At 44.7% G+C, this 25850-nt stretch overlaps 2 protein-coding genes and 1 long non-coding RNA gene across 9 annotated transcripts in view; 1 reads left to right on the top strand and 2 right to left on the bottom strand.

Moving 5' to 3' along the window:
- The window catches only part of LOC125722471 (NACHT, LRR and PYD domains-containing protein 12-like), a 243911-nt gene that overhangs the window by 47614 nt on the left and 170447 nt on the right, over nt 1-25850 (bottom strand). The gene's annotated exons all lie outside the window — the stretch shown is intronic.
- LOC125722475 (protein NLRC3-like) overlaps nt 1-25850 on the top strand; it is a 146668-nt gene that overhangs the window by 89630 nt on the left and 31188 nt on the right. The window contains exons 1-3 of one of the 3 annotated variants that reach the window (XM_048998653.1): nt 11271-11352; nt 15364-15465; nt 15991-16104. The exons of 1 other annotated variant lie outside the window; for it this stretch is intronic. In XM_048998653.1, the coding sequence (XP_048854610.1) occupies nt 15404-15465; nt 15991-16104 (176 nt within the window). In that variant the 5' untranslated portion in view covers nt 11271-11352; nt 15364-15403. Of the gene's footprint in view, nt 1-11270; nt 11353-15363; nt 15466-15990; nt 16105-23684; nt 23903-25850 lie in introns of those variants that run through there. One more of the 3 variants, XM_048998654.1, reaches the window with a different exon arrangement.
- On the bottom strand, nt 1765-3619 carry LOC125722538 (uncharacterized). Its single transcript, XR_007386449.1, has 2 exons — nt 3557-3619; nt 1765-2599 (listed from the first exon to the last, which is right to left on the bottom strand). It is a non-coding gene; the product is annotated as an uncharacterized LOC125722538 (long non-coding RNA).

The raw sequence follows: 25850 nt of genomic DNA, 5'->3' as shown, positions 1-25850 counted from the left end.
TAAGGATAAAAATGAAAGGAATGCTTGATATTAACCATTACAAACTAACGTGAAATATACGTATTTTTACATCCAAATTCAGCTTTGTAGTGTTTCCGTGGGGGGTGGCACGGTGGGTAACACTGTCACCTCATACTGTGGGGACCCGGGTTCAAGTCTCCCCCAGGATTCCCTGTGTGTGGAGTGTGCATGCCCTCCCTGTGTCGTCATGGGCTTTCCTCTGGGTATTCAAGTCTCCCCCAGGATTCCCTGTGTGTGGAGTGTGCATGCCCTCCCTGTGTCGTCATGGGCTTTCCTCTGGGTATTCAAGTCTCCCCCAGGATTCCCTGTGTGTGGAGTGTGCATGCCCTCCCTGTGTCGTCATGGGCTTTCCTCTGGGTATTCCAGTCTCCCCCAGGATTCCCTGTGTGTGGAGTGTGCATGCCCTCCCTGTGTCGTCATGGGCTTTCCTCTGGGTATTCAAGTCTCCCCCAGGATTCCCTGTGTGTGGAGTGTGCATGCCCTCCCTGTGTCGTCATGGGCTTTCCTCTGGGTATTCCAGTCTCCCCACACAATCAGCTCATACTGTGGGGACCCGGGTTCGAGTCTCCCCCAGGATTCCCTGTGTGTGGAGTGTGCATGCCCTCCCTGTGTCGTCATGGGCTTTCCTCTGGGTATTCAAGTCTCCCCCAGGATTCCCTGTGTGTGGAGTGTGCATGCCCTCCCTGTGTCGTCATGGGCTTTCCTCTGGGTATTCCAGTCTCCCCCAGGATTCCCTGTGTGTGGAGTGTGCATGCCCTCCCTGTGTCGTCATGGGCTTTCCTCTGGGTATTCCAGTCTCCCCCAGGATTCCCTGTGTGTGGAGTGTGCATGCCCTCCCTGTGTCGTCATGGGCTTTCCTCTGGGTATTCCAGTTTCCCCGCACAATCATGCAGTGGTGAACTGGAGTCACCAAACTGTGCATTGTTGTAAATGGTGTATGAATGTGCCCCCTTATCCTTGTACAGGAGAAGCAGGAACAGACAATGGATAGAAAGTAGGTGGTGCCTCATTTTATTAAGCCATTGGATCCTTTTTCAGTGCACATTCAGTTTGGTTAGTTCTGTTTAATACAAACAAGAAGATAAATGTTACTCAAGACCATGTGGATTCCAGCTGTGATTCCATTGTTGGAAGATATGAGAGCAACGTGACAATGGGGAAGTGGCCTGCATCTTTGAAGGCAGCAAACGGGAGTGGGAGCTTGTCAGTGGTGAAACAGAAACCCTGATATCTGTCCAGCATCGAGTGACACTGTCAGGCTACGAATGGGAGACCTTGGATTATATTGTTATGCTGAAACAGAGCAACGTGACAATGGTGAAGTGGCCTGCATCTTTGAAGGCAGCAAACGGGAGTGGGAGCTTGTCAGTGGTGAAACAGAAACCCTGATATCTGTCCAGCATCGAGTGACACTGTCAGGTTACGAATGGGAGACCTTGGATTATATTGTTATGCTGAAACAGAGCAACGAGTCCGACAGTCACTCAAGTTTTACTGAAACAGAAACTGAATACAAAAAATAAGCAAAACAAAGACAATGATAAGTTGCAGCACTAAAGACTAAAGCTATTTTCAAGTAAACAAATTTAGATACTAGTGCCATAATGAAGATCCTTTATCTGAGATGTAGGTGCAGTAGATAATATACCATCTAATGTACCCACATCATTCCCATATATGGCATTGGTGGAGAGGTTGCATCAGGTTTACATCTGGAGTTTCACTGCGGTACACAAAAAGAAGTCGTTCATATTGTGTTTTTTATTATTGTCTTCCTACATTCAAACATATATTCCATTTTCATCCATCCATCCATATAATTGAATAAAACTGGATGCTGTAATACTTGTATGGATTTTTCCTATGATTAATCAAAGATCAACAGCATCTTACTAAAGAAACCAACCTCCATAGAAGATTATTGTATTTGATCAAAATAAACATTTATGTACTGAGTTTTAAAGAACAATGCATTCCCTAAACTCTTAAAAAGAAGGAAGTGACCGAGAATAAAGATGAGTAAAACAATTATATCAACAATTCCAAAATGACATTTGTGTTCCACAAGAGAAGATTATAAAGAACTATACTGGGATTATCTCTAAAACTTCAATCCTGCTGGGATCCGAAACACAATCTTCCTCCAAACCACTAGGAACCATTCCACAGTTGGGGGGCACCCAGGCTGTGTCATATCCAATGTCATGCCAGGATTTTTGGAGGGGGTGTCCCTGCCGGTCGATCTTCTTTACTTTTCCTACTCGAATCCTCAGCTTGAGTACAGCTCGCTGCTCATTGTAGGGTAGATTTTTTGGGTAGACTCTGGCCTTCCGAAAGCTCCGACTGACATAGACTCCAGGTCCAAGCATGCCATCGATGGATGGCCGAAATCCGTGTTTTTGAATATTATATGCAGCTGTCAGGGTGGTACCATGGTACATGATGTATGTCCTCCTACCTCTCTTTATGTCACGCTCCAAACGGGATTCAAATGGTGCGTCAAAGTCATCATAAAAGCTGGCCATACTTTCTTCTGCAAACTAGCCACTTTACTTCTGGATTAATAAACAGATGTTTTCTGTACCAAACAAAACAGTTACAATTAACAGTGTATGTATATGATATCAATATGAAAATAATTACAGTTGTACCGTAGAACTCAAACTTAATCCGTTCAGAACTCGGGTTCGAATCCTAAAAAGTTTGAGTTCTGATCGAATTTTCCCCATAAGAAATAATTGAAAACCAATTATTTGGTTCCCGGACACAAAAAATACCACCCAAGTATGAATTTTTTTTAGCATTTAAGCATAAAATGAACAGGATAAAACAAGAAGAGCATATACTAAACACATCTAAGCACATTTATCAAAGCAGTAATTTGTAAAGTAAGAAAATAAACGCCGTGCGTAACGTTTTTTGCTTAATGGCTTCCAAAACAATAAAGACTGTACCCCAACGCTACCCCAAGCCACGCCCCAACACTGTGCCAATGCTAGACTATGCCATGCGGTCCATTGTTTATTTTTATTATTACTCTGTAGTCCTTATTTTGTTTGTAAATCGCAAACTTTTAGGTTGTAACATTTGTACTACTATTGCGTAACTTTTTGGTGAGCAATGGCTACCAAAATGATATAAAGTTCAGTGTATTACCTGATATTTTCAATAAAAAAGCACTATCGCCAACAAACGATGTTATCACAGCGCATGCAAGGCTGAGACTGAAGCGTTACCCTTTGTTTCCGCTGAGAGCCGTGCTGTGTGACTCATTTCCCCGCGTGTACAAGTTATCTTAGGTCGGCGTTCACAGTTTGACTTCTGAGATTCAGATTGAGTTCTAGGTAATTTTTTTCGAACTGCTTGGTTCGACTTTTAAGAAATTCGAGTTCTAATGAGTTTGAATACTGAGGTACCACTGTATACGATCTTGCTATTATTTTTATTAAAATGATGTTTTGTCATAATGATCCTCACTTTTTTGTGAATTATAATCAAAATAAGAGAGAATTAGATTATGGGGTTTCACACTTACCTCTTGGACTGAAAATCCACTTAAGTCAGTTCCTTCAGACAGATGAGTTAAGTGTTCCTGTACTTTAATTTTCACTTTCATTGAAAGAATTTTGTCCCACCCATACTGTGTCACAGTAAAGAATTTCCTCCTTCTCAACACAAACCAATACACTAAAAGGACATAAAACCAGTTTGCCTTCATAACAGTACATTTTTCTGTTCATTATTCTGAAGCAAGCTAGAAACTAGGATTTGATTTTGTGCGCTCTTGCTAAAAGTAAGGCATACATACATAATGTAAATCATTAAAATCGGCAAAGTAAATTTGGCTTTGAGTTTTGATTTTCATGTTACAGAGAACGCGAGTCACCAAAAAAACTCTGTAAAAGAAAAATTATATACAGTGGCTTGCAAAAGTATTCGGCCTCCTTGAACTTTTCCACATTTTGTCACATTACAGCCACAAACATGAATCAATTTCATCAGAATTCCATGTGAAAGACCAATACAAAGTGGTGTACACGTGAGAAGTGGAACGAAAATCATACATGATTCCAAACATTTTTTACAAATAAATAACTGCAAAGTGGGGTGTGCGTAATTATTCAGCCCCCTGAGTCAATACTTTGTAGAACCGCCTTTTGCTGCAACTACAGCTGCCAGTCTTTTAGGGTATGTCTTTACCAGCTTTGCACATCTAGAGACTGAAATCCTTGCCCATTCTTCTTTGCAAAACAGCTCCAGTACAGTCAGATTAGGTGGACAGCGTTTGTGAACAGCAGTTTTCAGATCTTGCCACAGATTCTCCATTGGATTTTGATCTGGACTTTGACTGGGCTATTCTAACACATGGATATGTTTTGTTTTAAACCATTCCATGGTTGCCCTGGCTTTATGTTTAGGGTCGTTGTCCTGCTGGAAGGTGAACCTACACCCCAGTCTCAAGTCTTTTGCAGACTCCAAGAGGTTTTCTTCCAAGATTGCCCTGTATTTGGCTCCATCCATCTTCCCATCAGCTCTGACCAGCTTCCCTGTCCCTGCTGAAGAGAAGCACCCCCAGAGCATGATGCTGCCACCACCATATTTGACAGTGGGGATGGTGTGTTCAGAGTGATGTGCAGTGTTACTTTTCCGCCACACATAGCGTTTTGCATTTTGGCCAAAAAGTTCCATTTTGGTCTCATCTGACCAGAGCACCTTCTTCCACATGTTTGCTGTGTCCCCCACATGGCTTGTGGCAAACTGCAAACGGGACTTCTTATGGTTTTCTGTTAACAATGGCTTTCTTTTTGCCACTCTTCCATAAAGGCCAACTTTGTGCAGTGCACGACTAATAGTTGTCCTATGGACAGATTCCCCCACCTGAGCTGTAGATCTCTGCAGCTCGTCCAGAGTCACCATGGGCCTCTTGGCTGCATTTCTGATCAGCGCTCTCCTTGTTCGGCCTGTGAGTTCAGGTGGACGGCCTTGTCTTGGTAGGTTTACAGTTGTGCCATACTCCTTCCATTTCTGAATGATCGCTTGAACAGTGCTCCGTGGGATGTTCAGGGCTTTGGAAATCTTTTTGTAGCCTAAGCCTGCTTTAAATTTCTCAATAACTTTGTCCCTGACCTGTCTGGTGTGTTCTTTGGAATTCATGATGTTGTTGCTCCCAATATTCTCTTAGACAACCTCTGAGGCCGTCACAGAGCAGCTGTATTTGTACTGACATTAGATTACACACAGGTGCACTCTATTTAGTCATTAGCACTCATCAGGCAATGTCTATGGGCAACTGACTGCACTCAGACCAAAGGGGGCTGAATAATTATGCACACCCCACTTTGCAGTTATTTATTTGTAAAAAATGTTTGGAATCATGTATGATTCCACTTCTCACGTGTACACCACTTTGTATTGGTCTTTCACGTGGAATTCCAATGAAATTGATTCATGTTTGTGGCTGTAATGTGACAAAATGTGGAAAAGTTCAAGGGGACCAAATACTTTTGCAAGCCACTGTATATTGCACTTGTTGTTTTATTACATTCTGACTGGCCTGGCATGTCACACACTCTGACACCTATAAAGACATAGACATCAAATAATTGACAATAATACGAGTGTCTGAGTGCAATGTGTACAATATGTCAGTCAAGGTAGTGTGTGCTTAATGACCTGCCCTATGCATAGTGCAGCTTAGAAGACAGTCATTCAGGGGGGTGGATACTGTTTCACAGAGACAGTCATTCAGGGGGTGGGGGATGGGCGCATTTGGCTGCCTGTGGGTCAATCAATATGTTGCTGAATAATCCCAACTCTTTATCAGATTTTGATGTCCTGGCATGTTCTCCTCCAGGTTTGGTTCATTTGATTGCGAAACAGTACATCATTACGTTTAATCATGTATTTTTGGTTGTATTTTAACAAATACTGCACATAGGATTGCTACACTGAAATATAGTAATCAAGAATGAAAACGAGGTGGTCACATTTATTTTTTTCACGTTCACACCTTGTAGTCTTAATTGATTAACAGGTTTACTTTAAAGTAGTTATAGGGAGATGTATTTTAGTCACGCGAGTTGTGCGCACCAGTCACGGGCGAATGCGCATGTGACAAAGTCTGGAGCGCACATTATGATGGTTGCGCATATAATAATGAAAAAAAAAGATGTAGAAAGGTACTTCGCACACAAAACGTCCGGAGGCAGTGTTTGGCTCAGCAAGTGAAACCTCAGTGCTCATGACCGGAAAGTCGCTGGTTCAAATCTACTCTCGGCATGTTTGTGGGTCCTTAAACAAGGCCTTTACGTCCCTGAGGTACTACGGCAGAAAGCCGTCTTTTGCTCTCAGAGCGCAAAATGGGGGAGGTGAAAAGAGAATTTCCGAAGTATAACAAAGTATTCGGTGCCACTTTACAATAAGGCTACCCTTATAAAGGGGTTATGAATTGTTTATAAGCAGGTTATAAATTAGGTTGTACCACTTCGTAAATCATTAATAGACAATTATAAACAAGTTATACCACAGTTTTCTGTCATGCCCGGCTCGTCAGCTCCTCGTGTGTGCCACGCCCCCTGATTAGCCATGTGTGATTCCCTGATCGTCTCCTGCTGTGTCCGATTACTTTGATTAGTCCTGTCCTATTTTAAGTCCTGGTCTTACCTGTTTCCCTTGTCTGTCATTGATGTTAGTCGATGTTCGTGCTTCGTCTCCGAATAAACCCCTCGTTTGCCCTGATTTTCGGCTTCCAGCCTGTTTCTTGCTTGCCTGCCCGCACGATCGCCGTTCTGCTAGCCCCGATCGTGACAGAATGACAGACCCCAAAAAAAAGAGGAGACAGAGGAGAGGGAGGATCCCGGAGGAGCCGGAGATCTACCTGGGAGCTCGCTTGCTCTCCAAGCTATGGCTCCCGACTGAGGAGGAACCTGTCTCGCTCCCAGACCCAGGACCGATACGTCTGGGAGCCTGCTCATTGGCTCGGCTGGGGTTCGCAAGTGACGACGAAGAGGAAGAGCCCTTCATGTTCCCGGACCCGGAGCCATTCCCCCCGGGACATCTACCGCCCCCCGAGCGGTATTTATTCCGGCCTGAGCCACTGGCCAACGGGGGAGGCATTAGAGCAGCAGCTGCCCCTGAGGCGCTCCCCACGCCTCTGCCAGACGCAAAGGCTGCCCTGGCCAATCGATTCTTCACCCTCCAAGGGCTCTACTGGAGGGTGATTGCAGATTCGGCCACCCCGGGTAGCCCGGAGCTAGACAAGCTCACCGGACAGCTCAGGAGGGACTTTGATGCCTTCACCCCCTCCTCTGATCAAGGGCACCTCGAGCGCTTGGCAGAGGGTGTAAGGAGGCTGATCCAGCTCCGGAAGGCTGCGGCGCCTACTTCCGAGCTACTGCCTCTGCTCACAGCTCCAGCACCGGCGCAGCCGCCCCTACCTGCGGACCCCGCTCCCGTGCAGCCGCCTCTGCCTTCGGACCCCGCTCCCGTGCAGCCACCTCTGCCTACGGACCCCGCTCCTGTGCAGCCGCCTCTGCCTTCGGACCCCGCTCCTGCCGCCTGCGCAGCCACCGCCTGCGCAGACTCCCCTGCCTACGCTGCCTGCAGCTCCCCCTCTGTAGCAGCCTGCAGCTCCCGGGCAGGTGCCCCCTCTGCCTGCAGCTCCCACGCCCGAGGCGCTCCTTCCACCTCCTGTAACTGTGGCCCCTGGGGCCCTTGTTCCTGGCCCCACTCTAGTCCCTTCTACCCCGGTGACTCCTGTCCCTGACCCCTCTTCAGTCCCTTCTGCCCCAGTCCCCGAGGAGGTCCCGGAGGACCCCACCATCGCTCCTCCCTCCTCAGAGGTGGAGGAGCTCGAATGGGACCCCTCGGGGACCCTTCTAATGACTCTTTGGCCCGCACCTCGGCGAACTCGACCCCGACCGGGGATCATATCATCTGTGTCCCGTAAAGGGAGGGGACACAGACGAAGGACTGGGGTCCCTCCCGCCCTACCCCTGGCTCGTCCTCCCTCGCCAGCGCTGCGGCTAGGTCGGCGCCTGCAGGTCCTGGTCCCCCGGGTCGGCAATCGCCTGCGGGTCCCCCTTCACACCCTCGTCGCCCTGCCTCGCTCCCTCCGCCGACTCCTCGGCGGTCGCCTGCGGGTCCTCCCGCTCCGGCTCGTCGGAGGACGTCGCCACCTGCTGCAGCTCCCCCCCTCTCCTTGCCCTCACCAGGGTCCCCTCCGACTCCCTTCTCGTCCCCTCTGTCTGTCCCTCGCCCTGCCTCCTCGGCCGTTCCGAGGTCCCCTCCGGCTCCGGCCTTGCGGATGTTAGTCGATGTTCGTGCTTCGTCTCCAAATAAACCCCTCGTTTGCCCTGATTTTCAGCTTCCAGCCTGTTTGTTGCTTGCCTGCCCGCACGATCGCCGTTCTGCTAGCCCCGATCGTGACATTTTCAATGCATTCCTACCAATTATAAGTGGTGAAGGGGAGCCTTATTGTAAAGTGGTACCAAATATTCTAAGAATAACATTTAAATACGAATTGATAAAAATCAGCACACAATCCTAAATCTTTTTGGACATTAATGTTGCTGCCAAATAGGCCTACCATATAAATCGCTTGGACCCCTAAAAATCACTCAGCTCTAAGGTCATAATCCACATATGCCTCAATTAAAAATTATTTATGGTTGTACATAATGAAATTCTGACTAAATGCCAATTTAGTGCGCGTAACTTCATACTTGCCTTCTACACAATATTTAGACGCTTTGTGTCGAAGATCACCTTTTTGGGCTTTCAAAAAACCTGGTGGGTATTGTCCTTTAGTTTTGTAAATAAAAATCTTCTGATAAATTTCAGTATCCATGGCTAGATTATGCGATTTTATGTAGTTGAAATGTAACTAACCAGTTCTCTAGCACAGAGTCTCTGAGTCGAGGACCTTGCCTAATTGGCTGATGTCAAAGAGCGCCTTAAAGGTGTACGTGTAACATAAAAAAGTGAAATCTTTTTAAAAATTCAAAATGTCCGTATGAAATAGTTGATAAGTAATGTAATTCTGAAGCTATATTTTAGACAAAAACATATATATGAATAATGAAGTAATGCCGAACAGTACTAACCCACATATCCAGTTAATAATCTTTAGCACGTCACAGGGAAACTGGGAACTTACACAGCCAATAGCCAGATCTGGAACATGATTATTATGCATTGTGTTGCAGTTATAGGTCTCATCTATTTAGATTTAGACACTGAGTCCTGATGATGAGTGCAAAAATAAAGGGCACAGCCTTGTAGACAACAATATTCAGTGTCATCACTTTTATTGATTCTAATTGATTAGACATGAAAACATGAAAAATAAATCATACAGCTTTTAAAAAAAGTTCCGAGAAAAAAAGAAAAGAATACTTCTGACAGTAGCAAATAGTACTACCTGAGCAAATTTCATTTATGTAGGACATTCAGACCCAGAATTCAAAGAGGGTGCAATTCATGGCAGGTCCCCTAAAGTTATCTTAGCAGATAGATTTGAAAAGGGTGCATACCCTTATGCTAAAGGACACACCCCCTTCCACCCCTGTATGTTCCTGTCAGTTCACCTCCTCCTAATATGCTTTCCATAAACCTGCACAATAGAAAAAGATCAATAAACAGTACGAACTTTGTAAGGTACTAATAACACAGGTACTGAGCCAGTTTCTTAAATACGAAACAAGTAAGCTGCCGTAAAATGACCCCCCCCCCCCCCCGCGCTGCACGTGATATTGCATTCATGAACTTATAATATCTATTTCTTTAAATATGTCGCTTGCTAGCAGCATTTCGTGATAGAATCAAAGGGGAGATTGGAAATTAACTTCCTGCCAGATTAGCCCTCATAAAGATAAATATCTTTTTTGTTTAGGTATTTCGGATCACTGTACCAGAACACTCTCTTCATTGTGGAGAAAGATAATTACTATATATTTATTCCCTGCATTTCACAGCAGGGGTGCAGAATTCGGCACAACACCTGTTAATATACCTTGGAAAAAGTTACCTTCTAAGTTTTTATCAACAAATAAAGTAGAAGAAGTCACCTTTAAATTGACACATAAAGTTTATCCTTCCAAATATTTTGCAATCTAAAAGGATCAGAGAGATTGACACCAGCTGTTCTTTCTGTGAATGTGACTGAAAACTAATGTTCGTTTATTTTGGTCTTGCCCTTTTGCTGAAAAATTCTGCTCTGATATGCTTAACATGATACAAACAAATGTATGTCATAATTTTCAGTTTTCTTGTAAAGAAGTTTTTTGCGGGTTTTTGTACCCGGAAGAATACATGTCACGATTGCCGTCGGACGAGCAGGGAGCGGAGAATCAGGAACTCCGGCTTATTAGGTAGAACAAACAGACGAGGCGGAACACGGAGCACGACGTCAATGACGGAACTGGGGATACGTACTGTGACGTGGACTTAAATACACAGGACTGAATGAAACAAGAAACAGCCGATAACATCGGGCATCCACTTGAGGTTAACGAGGGGGGCGTGGCACACAGGAGGATCGTACAAGCCGGGCGCGACAATACGGATAAATTTAATACTACTAATTTTATATTCATAAATGTAAATACAATAAATCTAACCTATTTTTCCCTGTTCACAAATTAGACCTAATAAATTATATTAATCTGATCAGAAAGTCTAAAAATAAAAACAATCAGAACTGTATCCTGATTTGATGCTTTTTTTAACCTGATGTATAGACATAGTGCTAAAATGTTCTGTTATATTTGGTACTGAGATGGTATCTTTTACTTTGCAATAACTGTCTAAATATCTTTGTTCTTGTTTTGTTTAATGTTCTGTCTGTATAATGTTAGCTGTGCTTGTTGAGCATTGGAAATAAAAAAAGTGTGATTCAAGTATTTAATTTGACCTTTACTTTGCTGCACCAGTTAATATATTTTGATGAAATTATAAAATTACACAGTTTTGTCTTTGACGCCTCAACCCCCAAATGGGTTTGATCCCATTTCTAAATTTCTCAAATCGCCACTGTTAATGATTTAAGTGTTACTGCAGTACCGCTTTTTACATGCACGATCATCCTGAATGTGTGTTATAACCGAATTACCTTTATTGTTACTAATTATTAAGTTACATAGATAATATCCCCCCAAAACTCTACGATGTGCCGCTGAGTCCTTGTCCATTTTTTGCATGAAACGGAGCTTATTTCCTGCCTGTAAACGAAAGTGAAATTAAGTGTCGGGATTTTAAAGGCAGCGTCGCAATTTTATCAAGAAACATTTTATTAAGATTCTGGAATAATTTAAAGATATTCTATGTTTCAAGGTAAGACTATATTATTATTATTATTATTATTATTATTATTATATAATAAAATGAATATGTTTTGCACAGCCTACATATATAGCGGGATTTAAAATAAAACAGCAGATTTGGCAAAAAGAGACACTGTCACGGTTTTTCGGTCTGGTGAGAACAGAATACTTAATCCTTGGCTTCTTATTATTCCAAATGTAATGAGAAATTTGAGTGTTCAATATAATTAAACATTAAATATACGTCCGTACAGCACAGTAGGTTACTGTACGTGTATCAGAAGAGTTTTCGAATTAACATCAACAATATTTAATTACTTACGCTCAGCCATGAGTTCACCTAATATATAGTGCTGCGTAAACATGGACCGGGGCGTAGGCTGTAATATTTTGAAGCTATATTAAGTTTTTCTTTTTTAAAGTGTTGGGGATTAATATGCTAGTGTGCCGACACATCCGGGTTAAACTCAAGGCTTAACATTTTATTAAGTCAAAGGTTTTACTACGGATCTGTTCTGTGTTCTCCAATCTGAAATTGTATTCATACTTTGCAGTCGTATTTAAACAGTTTAAAGCAAATAGTACGTAAGTCTGATGTATATATGTGTGTGTGCGTGTGTGTGTATAAGTGTGAGCTTTTTATTATCAGTGCCGAAAAGGGCGCAGCAGAGCCAGCGAGCAGGAATGAATCACACATCGCGGACCGAGCGGAGTAAATACGGAGGGGGGGAGTCACACATTTTACCGGAAAATAAACACACGGTGTGATTTTAGAGACACAAACTTGACTTTTACACAGACGGTGGGTTTGCGATGGTGGTAACGAAGCATTTTGAGCAACGCTTCCCCTTTTCCCCTGGGAGAAGCAAGGTAAGCGTCCCTTTCTCCAGAGAAAGACAAGACAAGACATGTGTTCCAGCTCTTTCCGTGAGAAGTTATTCGTGAAAAACAAGTTATACAAGTGACCAATGAAAAACATGTTTGTGCAGTTCAACAATGGCACAATAATATTATGGGTGAATCGTGGACGACGTATTTGAATCTCGGGATGATTAGTCCATACAAGATCAGAATCAATCCATACATCAATCACCTCATATGTATGTCTACTGGGGGGGCAGGGGTTGGGGCCACTCCGCCAAACCGTAAGTAGTGGAGCCGAACAATCACAACAAATCATTAACAGTAATAAGCTAGAAAGAGATCTCTCAATGGAGGAGTGAGAGTGTCAGTGTGAGAACGAGTTGAGGAAAAAATAGGAAAATCTTTGTGACTTCGACATGGTTAAAGTATATTCGGAACTGTTGTAATAGCGATTTGGACTTGTCATACTTTTAGGTCCCTTGAAAATCAGTCTCAGAATCAGAATCAGAATCGCGTTTATTGGCCAAGTATGTGAGCGAACACATACAAGGAATTAGATTCCGGTCGATGGTCTCAAGCACAAGAGTGTAAAAACAACAATCTACAATATGAATATGTAATATGGATTTATATTTATAAATATAAAGGTAAATGTTAAAAAAATGTATAAAAGTGTTATTTGTACTTATAATATGTTTATACTATTTATAAATGTAAATATATTTATGGATACATTCATATATACATACACACACATATACACATAAAGTGTGTAAATGAACAATACGATATAAATGTAAATCTTATATACAGAAAATACAAAGATTACAGAAATATATCCCACAGACTGTACATACAGTGCAGTTGCAGTGCTGTAGGTGTTTAGCAGTGTGACAGATCAGCTGTTTAGGAGGGAGATGACGAGGGGAGAGAAGCTGTTCCTGTGTCGGGTGTCCTGGGCTGCAGGCTTCTATATCGTCTGCCAGAGGGCAGCAGCTCAGAAAGTCTGTGTCCAGGCTGTGTGGGATCTGTGATGATTCTCCTGCCCTTTTCCTGGATCTTGAGAGAGACAGGTCCTGGATGGAGGGCAGGGGGCACCGATGATCTTTCTGCTGTCCGTACGGTCCGCTGCAGTCTCTTCCTGTCCTGTTTGGTGGCTGCTCCATACCAGACTGTGATGGAGGAGCAGAGGACAGACTCAATGACTGCAGTGTAGAACTGGATCAGCAGCTCCTCTGGAAGACTGTACTCCCTCAGTTGTCTCAGGAAGTACATCCTCTGCTGGGCCTTTTTGAGGATGGAGGAGATGTTGGTCTCCCACTTCAGGTCCTGGGAGATGGTGGTACCCAGGAACTTGAAGAACTCCACAGTAGACACCGGGCTGTCTGATATGGTGAGGGGGGGCAGTGATGACGGACGTCTCCTGAAGTCCACTGTCATCTCTACAGTCTTGTGCGTGTTCAGCTCCAGGTTGTGCTGACTGCACCAGAGTACCAGCCGCTCCACTTCCTGCCAGTATGCAAACTCATCACCATCCTGAATGAGTCCAATGATGGTGTCGTCTGCAAAGTTCAGGAGTTTTACAGCTGAGTTCCTGGAGGTGCAGTCATTGGTGTAGAGGGAGAAGAGCAGTGGGTAGAGGACACATCCTTCAGGGGCACCGATACTGAGGGACCGTGTTTCAGAAGTGACCCCCCCCAGCCTTACTTGCTGCTTCCTGTCTGTCAGGAAGCTGGTGATCCACTGGCAGGTAGCTGGTGACACGCTGAGCTGGGAGAGTTTGGAGGAGAGGAGATTAGCCACAATGGTGTCGAAAGCCGAACTAAAGTCCACAAACAGGATCCTGGAAAAAGTTCCTGGACGGTTGAGATGTTGCAGGATATAATGCAGCCCCATATTCACTGCATCATCCACCGACCTTTTTGCCCGGTAGGCAAACTGCAGGGGGTCCAGCTGGTGTCCTGTAATGTCCTTCAGATGGGCTAAAACCAGACGTTCAAAGGATTCCATGACCACAGACGTCAAGGCGACAGGTCTGTAGTCATCAGTCCTGTGATGGTGGGTTTCTTGGGGACGGGATAATGGTGGAGCGTTTGAAGCAGGAGGGAACTTCACACAGCTCCAGGGATCTATTGAAGATGCGGGTGAAGATGGGAGCCAGCTGATCAGCACAGGTTCTGAGGCAGGAGGGGGAGACACCGTCTGGTCTGGGGGCTTCTTGGATTTATGTTTCTGGAACAGCCGGCTCACATCCGCTTTGTGTATTCTGAGTTCCGGGGGGGAGGGTAGGGGGGTGATAGGTGTGATGGAGGTCCTTGTTTTTGTACTGTACTGTGTAGATGTACTTTGTTTAAGTACATCTGTCCTCCCCTGGTCTGCTGGAATATCACTGCTGTATACATGCACCCACTGCAGTCACCGATCCGCCTGCCGACCTCCCGCTCCATCCTTCCCTCACTCGTGAACAAGACCTTGAGATACTTAAACTCCTCCACTTGGGGAAAGACCTCCTCCCCGACCCAGAGAGAGCACTCCACCCTTTTCCGGCTGAGGACCATGGTCTCAGATTTGGAGGTGCTGATTCTCATCTCAGCCGCCTCACACTCGGCTGCGAACTGCTCCAGTGAGAGCCGAAGGTCACGGTCTGATGAGCCCAACAGAACCACATCATCTGCAAAAAGCAGAGACCCAATCCTGAGGTCACCAAACCGGACACCCTCAATGCCCTGGTTGAGCCTAGAAATTCCATCCATAAAAGTCTAGTGACCCGCGTCCAGGGGAGGGAGAACGTGAATCCATGTTTTTACTCATCATAAGGGGTCTAATGAGCCGCAGTTCGTCTGGTTCCTCATCCAGGACCTGCTTGCCTTGGGTGACCCTACCAGGGGCATAAAGCCCCGGGCAGCTTAGCTCCTGGGATCACTGGAACACGCAAACCCCTCCACCACCATAAGGTGTCGGCTCCAGGAGAGGATGTTTATACATATATTTATAAAAAATGTGGCATTGAAAGTTTGCACTAAACCTCTTTACTATGTGTAATTCTACACATGGAACATAACAGAATGGAGACACAATTGATCAGTTTGCTGTAAAAATGCTGAGTACTCGATATTGTGTATTTATCTATGTATCTACTTACCCTTCATGTTCACAGAGGCCCCAGCAGGAATCATCTGGTCTGGATCAGCATAGAAATGGATGGATCTGCTTCTGAAATGCGCCCCCCTGTGGGGTGTAACAGAAAGAGCGCTGAGAGGTAACAGTGTTACAGCCCACTAGCATGCATGTCTCTCTGGGTCTATAGTCAGGCCAGAACATAAAAGTAAACTGGGCTCCTAGCTAGAGCTGGTCAGTGGGCAGCACTTTAATATGTGTAGCTTAATAAAAAGACCTCGCCATCTTCTGTCTTCACCGTCTTCTTCCACAATCAGCCAGTTCTTTTATACTAGAGGCGAGTAACAGACCATCCCTCCTATACAAAATGGCCACATAACAAAACTAAATAAACAAAAACATATATAAACAGGTAAAAAGGAACATCAGTCAATTCTAGTTATGGAGGTTTTTAACAGTGATACTAAAAGTTTCATATAATATCTAAATTTTAGATGAGACAATTTCCTTAACACCTGACTGTAAATAAGTCTGTTTACATCAAGATCTTCACAGCATATCAAAGTACATGAAGGCAGAGCAGAAGGCTAAACAGCAGTGTGATGCCGTCCCCATTGTATGAATTATATTTATACCATGAGGATTTGTTTCCTCTTGCTGCCCACAGTGTCCTGATGAAGAGAGCAGACTCCCCTGTACCCAGCTGTGTTTCCATGAAGAGTGACGCGTCAATCGATAAACCACTCAACTTCAGAGAGGGACTTTTTCCTACGGATCAAAGGTAAATGTGCATTTAAACAAACACTGTTAATGACATTCAGACTCTCAGTCAAATGGCACAGAGACACATACAAGCTATGAGGAAATAACATATTTATAATGAACGCACCAATTTTTACCTTTAACAGATTCCATCACCTTGAGAATTTAAACAAAAGTTTTGTCTGTATTCTATATAAATAACATCTGAGGTAAATGGATGAGGATTACTGTAACACCTGGCTTCCTGTGAGCTGGAATTGGAAGTTATTTAATCGCAAAGTAGATTTTAAATTTCAGTCCACAGCACAGAGCTGTAAAAACACTGGTTTGCCTGTTTCCCCCCCCCCCCCCCCCCCCCATGTCCATTAAAGAATGACTCATCAATAGATTGTCAGCATGCGAGACAGATGCTTCTGTGTTAATAAATAATTTCACTCATGAATCCATTAGATTATGGTCAGACTAAGACTTTAGTTTAACATGTTTAACGGAACAATGTGGCTTAATAATGAGGCAGGATCATCAAAAAAAGAGAAAGACTATTGGTTTCTTTGCCAATGGAGACAATTAAATTTTGCTGATTCAGTGCAAAAATAAGTAAACATTTTTAGAAGTAAATGAAATTTCTGTAGGATAACAAGTTTAAAAAGTACACAGAACACAAAGAAAAAATCCTGAAAATACCATACAGTATAGTTCAATACATAAATGTAGATAAAAAATTTAAATAATTAAAAATGGGACGTTAAGGCTGGCTGTGGGGGCTGCACATCGGGTTATGGACCGGTGCCCTGGGGCATCAGGACATTAGTGGCTGTGAGTGGCAACATTTATAGTGCAAGCCATGAAATGCGCCCCCCTGTGGGGTGTAAGAGAAAGAGCCCTGAGAGGTAACAGTGTTACAGCCCACTAGCATGCATGTCTCTCTGGGTTTGTTCTGCGTAAACTAGGATTAGCTCACAGACTTAATAGTGTCCGTGCGTGGAAATGGGTTCAGTCATGGCCTCGCCATTCATATACGTAAAATCAACAAACACATACATACACACACAAACTCATACATACAAACATATATATATATATATATATATATATATATATATATATATATATATATATATATATATATATATATATATATATATATGAATGAACTGTTGTGTTTGTACTTCACTTTAACTTGTTCCCATGTCCTGCACGATTGTGCGTGTATTTTATCTGTAATTATGACAATAAAAGAATAATGAAACACTGGAACCATAACACTGCATTCAAGTGATAAATACAATAACTAAAAACTACTTTAATACACAATTAATTTGTCGGACACTTTTTGCCAGCCGTCTTTTCTGGTTTGGGTCGCTTTTGATGTGTTTCCTTTAGTAGATACTAAATCTTTGAATCCATCATACTCCTCTGTAGCATTCCCCTCGGATTGATGGCCGAAAGACTTGACTGATGGTTCACGATTTATTTAAAATAAATTAATTACCAAAAAAAAAACGTAGCCAACGTAAGAGCTTGTGCCTTTACCAGGGGGGGGGGCTTAAACCATTTACAAAATATCATAAAGCAAAAGACAAACACGTTCTCCACTTAGCTTAGCTTAACGATGTTCTGGTAGCCCCTCAAAAAAAGGGTCCCACTAAATAAAACTATACTGAACAAAAATATAAACGCAACACTTTTGTTTTTGCTCCCATTTTTCATGAGATGGACTTAAAGATCTACAATTCATTCCAGATACACAATATTACCATTTCTCTCAAACATTTCTCACAAATCAGTCTAAATGTGTGATAGTGAGCACTTCTGCTTTGCTGAGATAATCCATCCCACCTCACAGGTGTGCCACATCAAGATGCTGATCTGACATCATGGGTAGTGCACAGGTGTACCTTATACTGCCCACAATAAAAGGCCACCCTGGAATGTGCAGTTTTTTGCTTTATTGGGGGTCTGGGGACTCAGAACCGGTCAGTATCTGGTGTGACCACCATTTGCCTCATGCAATGCAACACATCTTCTTCGCATAGAGTTTATCAGATTGTCAATTGTGGCCTGTGGAATGTTGGTCCACTCCTCTTCAATGGCTGTGCGAAGTTGTTGGATATTAGTGGGAACTGGTACACGCTGTCGTATACGCCGGTCAAGCACATCCCAAACATGCTCAACGGGTGACATGTCCGGTGAGTATGCTGGCCATGCAAGAACTGGGACATTTTCAGCTTCCAAGAACTGTGTACAGATCCTTGCAACATGGGGCCGTGCATTATCTGTCTGAGTGGCTGGTCTCAGACGATCTTGGAGGTGAACCTGCTGGATGTGGAGGTCCTGGGCTGGTGTGGTTACACGTGGTCTGCGGTTGTGAGGCCGGTTGGATGTACTGCCATATTCTCTGAAACGCCTTTGGAGACGGCTTATGGTTGAGAAATGAACATTCAATGCACGAGCAACAGATCTGGTTGACATTCCTGCTGTCAGCATGCCAATTGCACGCTCCCTCAATGCTTGTGGCATCTGTGGCATTTTGCTGTGAGACAAAACTGCACATTCCAGGGTGGCCTTTTATTGTGGGCAGTATAAGGTACACCTGTGCACTACCCATGATGTCAGATCAGCATCTTGATGTGGCACACCTGTGAGGTGGGATGGATTATCTCAGCAAAGCAGAAGTGCTCACTATCACACATTTAGACTGATTTGTGAGAAATGTTTGAGAGAAATGGTAATATTGTGTATCTGGAATGAATTGTAGATCTTTAAGTCCATCTCATGAAAAATGGGAGCAAAAACAAAAGTGTTGCGTTTATATTTTTGTTCAGTGTACATAAGCATGAATGAATGTATACAAATGAATACAGAATACAAACGTATATTTAAAAATATGCAATACGCAACTCAATATGTTTTGTAACATTAATTAGTCTCATGTCAAACCTTGGGGTTATTTACACTCCCACCAAAATTACGTGTGTTCCAAGCAATACCTGTCACGATCGGGGTGTAGCAGACGGGCGATCGTGCGGGTAAGGAGCAGGCAGGCAAGCGGGATATGGGGAAAACGGGGTTTTATTAGGGGAAACCGGAGCAGGACGGGAAACAGACATTGACAACATCAATGACGGACCAAGGACTCAGGTAAGACACGGACTGAAATAGACAGGACTGAGCAAATGAACTGGATACAGCTGGGTACAATCGGGAGAAAACACGTGGGTAATCAGGGGGCGTGGCACACAGGAGGAGCGGACGAGCCGGGCATGACAATACCCACAAACACAAATAATTTTCAAATCTGTATCATTTGGAAAATAAAGCATAAACATCAGTGAAATGTACTTAAGTAGCTTCTAATAACAAGACTAACCTCTGCACTGGACGTTCTAGCACTGACAGCTTACCAAGGCGTTCCCCTTTCTCGCTAAGTCTCTTATCTCCTATACATATTTTACCCTTTCTTACCAGTCCATCTTCATCAGTGACAGTCTCTAAAATGCGTCCCAGTTTCCATTCACATCTGGGTAACAAGTCATCCACAAGCATCACTGTATCTCCCACTTGTACATTTCTCTTCGGTGTGTGCCAACGCTGTCTTGCAATAATAATGTGGAGATACTCCCTTTCCAGTGACTCCAAAATTGTTCCGCCAGATACTGTACTCTGCGCCACCTCCTTTGTCCATAAAGGTCCTCCCTAACAAACTTCCCTGGTGGAGGTAGAGCCATGTTGGACTTCATTGTAAGTAGATGATTGGCTGTGAGTGGTTCCATACTATCAGGGTTGCACAGGTTGTCCACAGTAAGTGGGCGACTGTTGACTATAGCCATGACTTCATAAAACAACGTTCGCAGAGAAGTATCATTGAGTCTGCAAGAGGCCAATGATAATGTGGAGTTCAACACACTCCTTATGGTCCTTATCTGGCTCTCCCACACACCTCCGGCGTGACAGGAGTGAGGTGCGTTGAAAACAAAATCACAATGGTTTTCGGATAGAAAGGTGGTGAGTCTGGGAGTGTCAAGTTCTTTGTTCAATTTGTTCAATTCGTTCTTTGCCCCCACAAAGTTGGTGCCTTGATCACATTGGATTTGTCGAACAGCACCACGAATTGCAATGAAATATCTCAGACCATTTATAAAGGCACCAGTGGACATATCCTCTAACATTTCACTATGGATCGCTCATGAGCAGAAGCAAGTGAAAAGCAAACCATATCTTTTATGCTGCTTTCTTCCCTCTCTAGCGGTAAAGGGACCAAACAGTCCATGCCACACTATGAGAAAGGTGGGGAGGGCTCTACACCTTCCTTTGGAAGGTCACTCATCCTTTGACCTTCTGGAGGTCTTCTGAGTCTCTGGCAAGTGACACACTGTCGGATAAAAGATGCAACTGCTCTGCTTATTCCAGGAGTCCAGTAGCCATTGGATCTGATTTCATTGATGGAAAAGCCCTCGCCTTGATGTTTTACTCTTTCATGATAATGACTAATTATCAGCTTAGTCAGATGATGGTTTTTTGATAAGATCACTGGGTGTCTGAGTAAGTTGGAGAAGGATGATCGACTGAGCCTTCCTCCCCCCCTGATTCTGCCATCTGCATCTAAAAAGGCATCTACTGTAGGTGCTGCACCTTGGGATGATCTGGCAGCCGACCTCCCTTTTTCAGTAACTGTATTTCTTGCTCGTATACCTGCTTTCGGAGGTGTTTGACCATGACACGCCCTGCACTTTCCAATGCACTTACATTAGCGAGTCCATTTATTTTTCCTTTAACTCCTCGCAAAAGGCATGAAATGGCCTTAGTAGCCTGCAACCATGATGAGAACTTGGACAAGCGGTCAGCAGCACTACACCCCTGTATGCAGTGTTCCAGTTCTTCTCACCTCTGGATCACCTATTAGAGGTCCCAATACTACATCTGTTATTATCGATATTTCCTGTTTCCAGAGGAACACAGAAGCACTAAACCAATTTGAGGAAAACAACTCATTTATGGTTTTCCCTCTAGAGGCAGTGTCTGCTGGATTCTCTTCCGTTGAGACATAAAGCCATTGTTGAGGATTTGTACTGTGGCGAAATGTCTGAACCCTATTGACTACAAACGTGTGAAAGAGTCATGCATCATTATTTATGTAGCCCGGAACTACTTTGGAGTCAGTCCAGAAGAACTCCTCCACATTCAAATAGCTAAGCTCTTCTCTAAGCATATTGCTGACTGTAATTGAGACTGCCGCTGATAATTCTAGCCTTGGTATGGTGGTCACCTTTGTGGGAGCTACATGGGACTTTCCTATGATGAGGGCACAATGGACCTTTCCTTTCTCATTCTTGACTCTCGGATAGGAGCACTGACCATACCCTAAGGTAACTCTCTCTTCACAACCCTTCCAAAATTGAGAGGTAAGTAGCATCTATCTATGTTCATGGTCTTTAACTTGACAAGGTCCCTTTGCCAGCTCTCCAGCTCCTCTGGCAGTGGGTCGTCCCAGCCAGTACCTTGGTGACACATTTCCTGGAGGATCCTTTTCCCTTTAAGGAAATATGGAACAAGGAACCCAAGAGGATCGAATATAGAAGCAATGGTAGACAGTATTCCCCGTCGTGTCATTGGTGGTTCCTTTAGAGTGATCTTAAACTTAAAGCAATCACTTTCTGTGTTCCACTGAATCCCCAGCGCTCGTTCCAGGGGGCTGTCATTGAAAGTGATTTCCTTTGCCTTACCATCTGTAGCACGCTCTGATGAGGGTGTGCTCTGTGAAACAGCATGGGTGTTTCACACAAACTTGTGAAGATGAAGGCCACCCTTTGCACATACCTCTCTTGCCTCCTGTGCTAACTGAATGGCTTCTCCACAGTTTCCATGCTTGTGACTCCATCATCCACGTAGAAGTTTTTATCAATAAACTGGGACCCTAATGGATGAGAGTATCTGCTCTCATTAGCTAAACGTTTAAGTCCATAGTTTGCACAACCAGGAGACGATACTGCTCCAAAAAGATGTTCCTTCATTCGGTATTCTTTTGGCTGTGGACTCATGTCTCCATCTTTCCACCACAGGAAGCGCAGATAGTTGCGGTCGTTCTCCTTGACATGGAACTGATGAAACATTTTCTCTGTGTCACATGTCAGAGCAATGTGATGCTGCCGGAACCTTATGAGAACGTCAGTTAGATTATTAATCATGTCTGAACCTGGAAGTAGATGTTCGTTTAGGCTGGTACCATTGTCCTTTGCAGAGCAGTCGAACACAACACACAACTTATCTGGCTTTTTTGGATGGTAGACACCATGGTGGGGAATGAACCATCGTTCACCATGAGTGCCAAAATCATGGACCTCTTCATCATCACCTCTCTCAATGATATCCTTCATGTTTGCAGTGTAATCTTGTTTATATTTCTCATCCTTGCAGAATTTATGCCCTAAATGTCTGAGCCTGACTTCAGCAAGCTGCCTGTTATCAGGTAAATGTGGCCGTTGTATAAAAGGAAGTGGCATTTCATAACGTCCTTGGTAGTTTTTCTTTATACCTTCCTTGAGCCTGTCCAGGATAATTAGATCCTTTTGAGAGTTTGCCTTAAACTCTCCTCTGACATCCTTGAAATCCAACTCCAGGACTTGAAGTATATCTGTTGGTGTTATTAGACGCAGCTCCTGTACCACAGCTCGGTGACTAAGGCGAATTCTGCGGTTGTATCAAGCTAAGGTGTTGGGCAGCCAACGATACTCCATCCTAAGTCTGTCAGCACAGCATATGGTTCATTGTCTCCACCTAGTATCACCTGTCTAGGCGCTAGCGATCCTGAACAGTTGTACCCAATTAAGAGTCAAACATCACAGCTGAGAAGGGGTGGTATCTTATCAGTTATTGCAGCAAGGTGAGTCCAGCGTTTAGCAGTTTCGTGCGTTGGAATGTGATCACGATTGAGAGGTATGCAGTCTTTGGTGTATGCAGGAGGGAGAGCATTGCGCACCGATGAGTTGTAACCCCTTACACAGAGTCCTGATTCTCTCTCACTCTTCATCACCATATTCTCTCCCAACATGGTGGTGAGTTTCAGCTGCACTGGGTAAGTGTCCATTTGTAATTCATTGCTCACCTCTTTGTCAGTGAAAGTGCTGTCACTGTGCATGTCTAATAAAGCATATGCAAGTTGTTCCTTTGCTGGATCTTTGACACAGGATACCCACACCGGTACAATCATGGAGGTGCTATGTGACTGTTCTTGACTGGTGGCATTAAGTGACATAGCAGCTGTAGTTTCCTTACATTGCTTGTAGCTCTGATTATATCAGGCACAGGTTGGTCTCTACTTCCATTCTTCTCACAGCTGTAATCATGAAGACTAGTGGGGTGCCTTCTCCTGCGTACCTCACAGCTATGGCGACGACGGCATTCCTTTGCACAGTGACCTGGTTTTAAACAAGCATAGCTCAGCTTATTGTCCTTTACATATGAACTTCGGTTCTCAGGAGACGTTTTCATAAGATCAGGACATCTGTGGAGTTGATGCTTGTTACACTGGCATCAGATGCATGGAGCCCATACTCTGTCGTTAGTTGATGTCTCTTTATCCCTGCCAACAGTGGCTTGAATGCTGAGAACATTAGCCCTGTTTCTTTTAGGTTCCCTTGTGATTATTTTATCCTGGTGTGAATCCACTGAGTGAAGTGCATGTAGGCAGGTGACAGGATTGCATGCAATTTCTGCCTCAACTGATATGAATCTGGCAAAGTCTTGGAAAGATGGGAATTCGCCACCTTCCATGAGGGCTACCGTAACCCGACGATTCCAGCGCAATGCTAACTAGTCAGGTAGCTTCTGAATTAATGTTTGATTTTCCCCACAGTCACTCAGTATGTCTAGGCCCTTTGTATGAGGCATAGTTTGCAAACAGGCATTTAAAAATCAGAAAATGTCTGTAACCCTTCGGCATCTTTGGACCGTATTTGTGGCCATTTTGAGAGCCTCTCTGGAAATGCCCTTTGGATGATGAATGGCTGACCGTATCACTGACCGTATCACTGACCGTAGGGCTGACCGTATGGCTGACTGTATGGCTGACCGTATCGCTGACCGTATCGCTGACCGTATGGCTGACCTTATCAATTACCGTATTCCTGACCGTATGGCTGACCGTGTGGCTGACCATATGGCTGACCGTATGGCTGACCTTATCGCTGACCGTATCGCTTACCGTATGGCTGACCGTATCGCTGACCGTATCGCTGACCATATCACTTACCGTATTCCTGACCGTATGGCTGACCGTGTGGCTGACCGTATGGCTGACCGTGTGGCTGACCGTATCACCGTATGGCTGACCGTATGGCTGACCGTATCGCTGACCATATCACTTACCGTATTCCTGACCGTATGGCTGACCGTGTGGCTGACCGTATGGTTGACCGTATGGCTGACCGTATGGCTGACCGTGTGGCTGACTGTATGGCTGACCGCATGGCTGACCGTATCGCTGACCATATCACTTACCGTATTCCTGACCGTATGGCTGACCGTGTGGCTGACCGTATGGTTGACCGTATGGCTGACCGTATGGCTGACCGTATGGTTGACCGTATGGCTGACCGTATCACCGTATGGCTGACCGTATCGCTGACCATATCACTTACCGTATTCCTGACCGTATGGCTGACCGTGTGGCTGACCGTATGGCTGACCGTGTGGCTGACCGTATGGTTGACCGTATGGCTGACCGTATGGCTGACCGTGTGGCTGACTGTATGGCTGACCGCATGGCTGACCGTATCGCTGACCATATCACTTACCGTATTCCTGACCGTATGGCTGACCGTGTGGCTGACCGTATGGTTGACCGTATGGCTGACCGTATGGCTGACCGTATCGCTTACCGTATGGCTGACCGTATCGCTGACCGTATCGCTGACCATATCACTTACCGTATTCCTGACCGTATGGCTGACCGTGTGGCTGACCGTATGGCTGACCGTGTGGCTGACCGTATCACCGTATGGCTGACCGTATGGCTGACCGTATCGCTGACCATATCACTTACCGTATTCCTGACCGTATGGCTGACCGTGTGGCTGACCGTATGGTTGACCGTATGGCTGACCGTATGGCTGACCGTGTGGCTGACTGTATGGCTGACCGCATGGCTGACCGTATCGCTGACCATATCACTTACCGTATTCCTGACCGTATGGCTGACCGTGTGGCTGACCGTATGGTTGACCGTATGGCTGACCGTATGGCTGACCGTATGGTTGACCGTATGGCTGACCGTATCACCGTATGGCTGACCGTATCGCTGACCATATGGCTGACCGTATGGCTGACCGTATGGCTGACCGTATGGCTGACAATATCACTTACCGTATTCCTGACCGTATGGCTGACCGTGTGGCTGACCGTATGGTTGACCGTATGGCTGACCGTATGGCTGACCGTATGGCTGACCGTGTGGCTGACCGTATGGTTGACCGTATGGCTGACCGTATGGCTGACCGTATGGTTGACCGTATGGCTGACCATATGGCTGACCGTATGGCTGACAATATCACTTACCGTATTCCTGACCATATGGCTGACCGTGTGGCTGACCGTATGGTTGACCGTATGGCTGACCGTATGGCTGACCGTATGGCTGACTTTATGGATCACCATAACGCTGACCGTATGGTTGACCATATGGCTGACCGTATCGCTGACCGTATGGCTGACCGTATCACTGACCATATGGCTGACCGTGTGGCTGACCGTATCGCTGACTTTATGGAT

This window comes from Brienomyrus brachyistius, unplaced genomic scaffold (assembly GCF_023856365.1).
Source record: "Brienomyrus brachyistius isolate T26 unplaced genomic scaffold, BBRACH_0.4 scaffold39, whole genome shotgun sequence".
Lineage (NCBI taxonomy): Eukaryota > Metazoa > Chordata > Actinopteri > Osteoglossiformes > Mormyridae > Brienomyrus > Brienomyrus brachyistius.
This window is presented reverse-complemented; position numbering and strand designations above follow the sequence as displayed.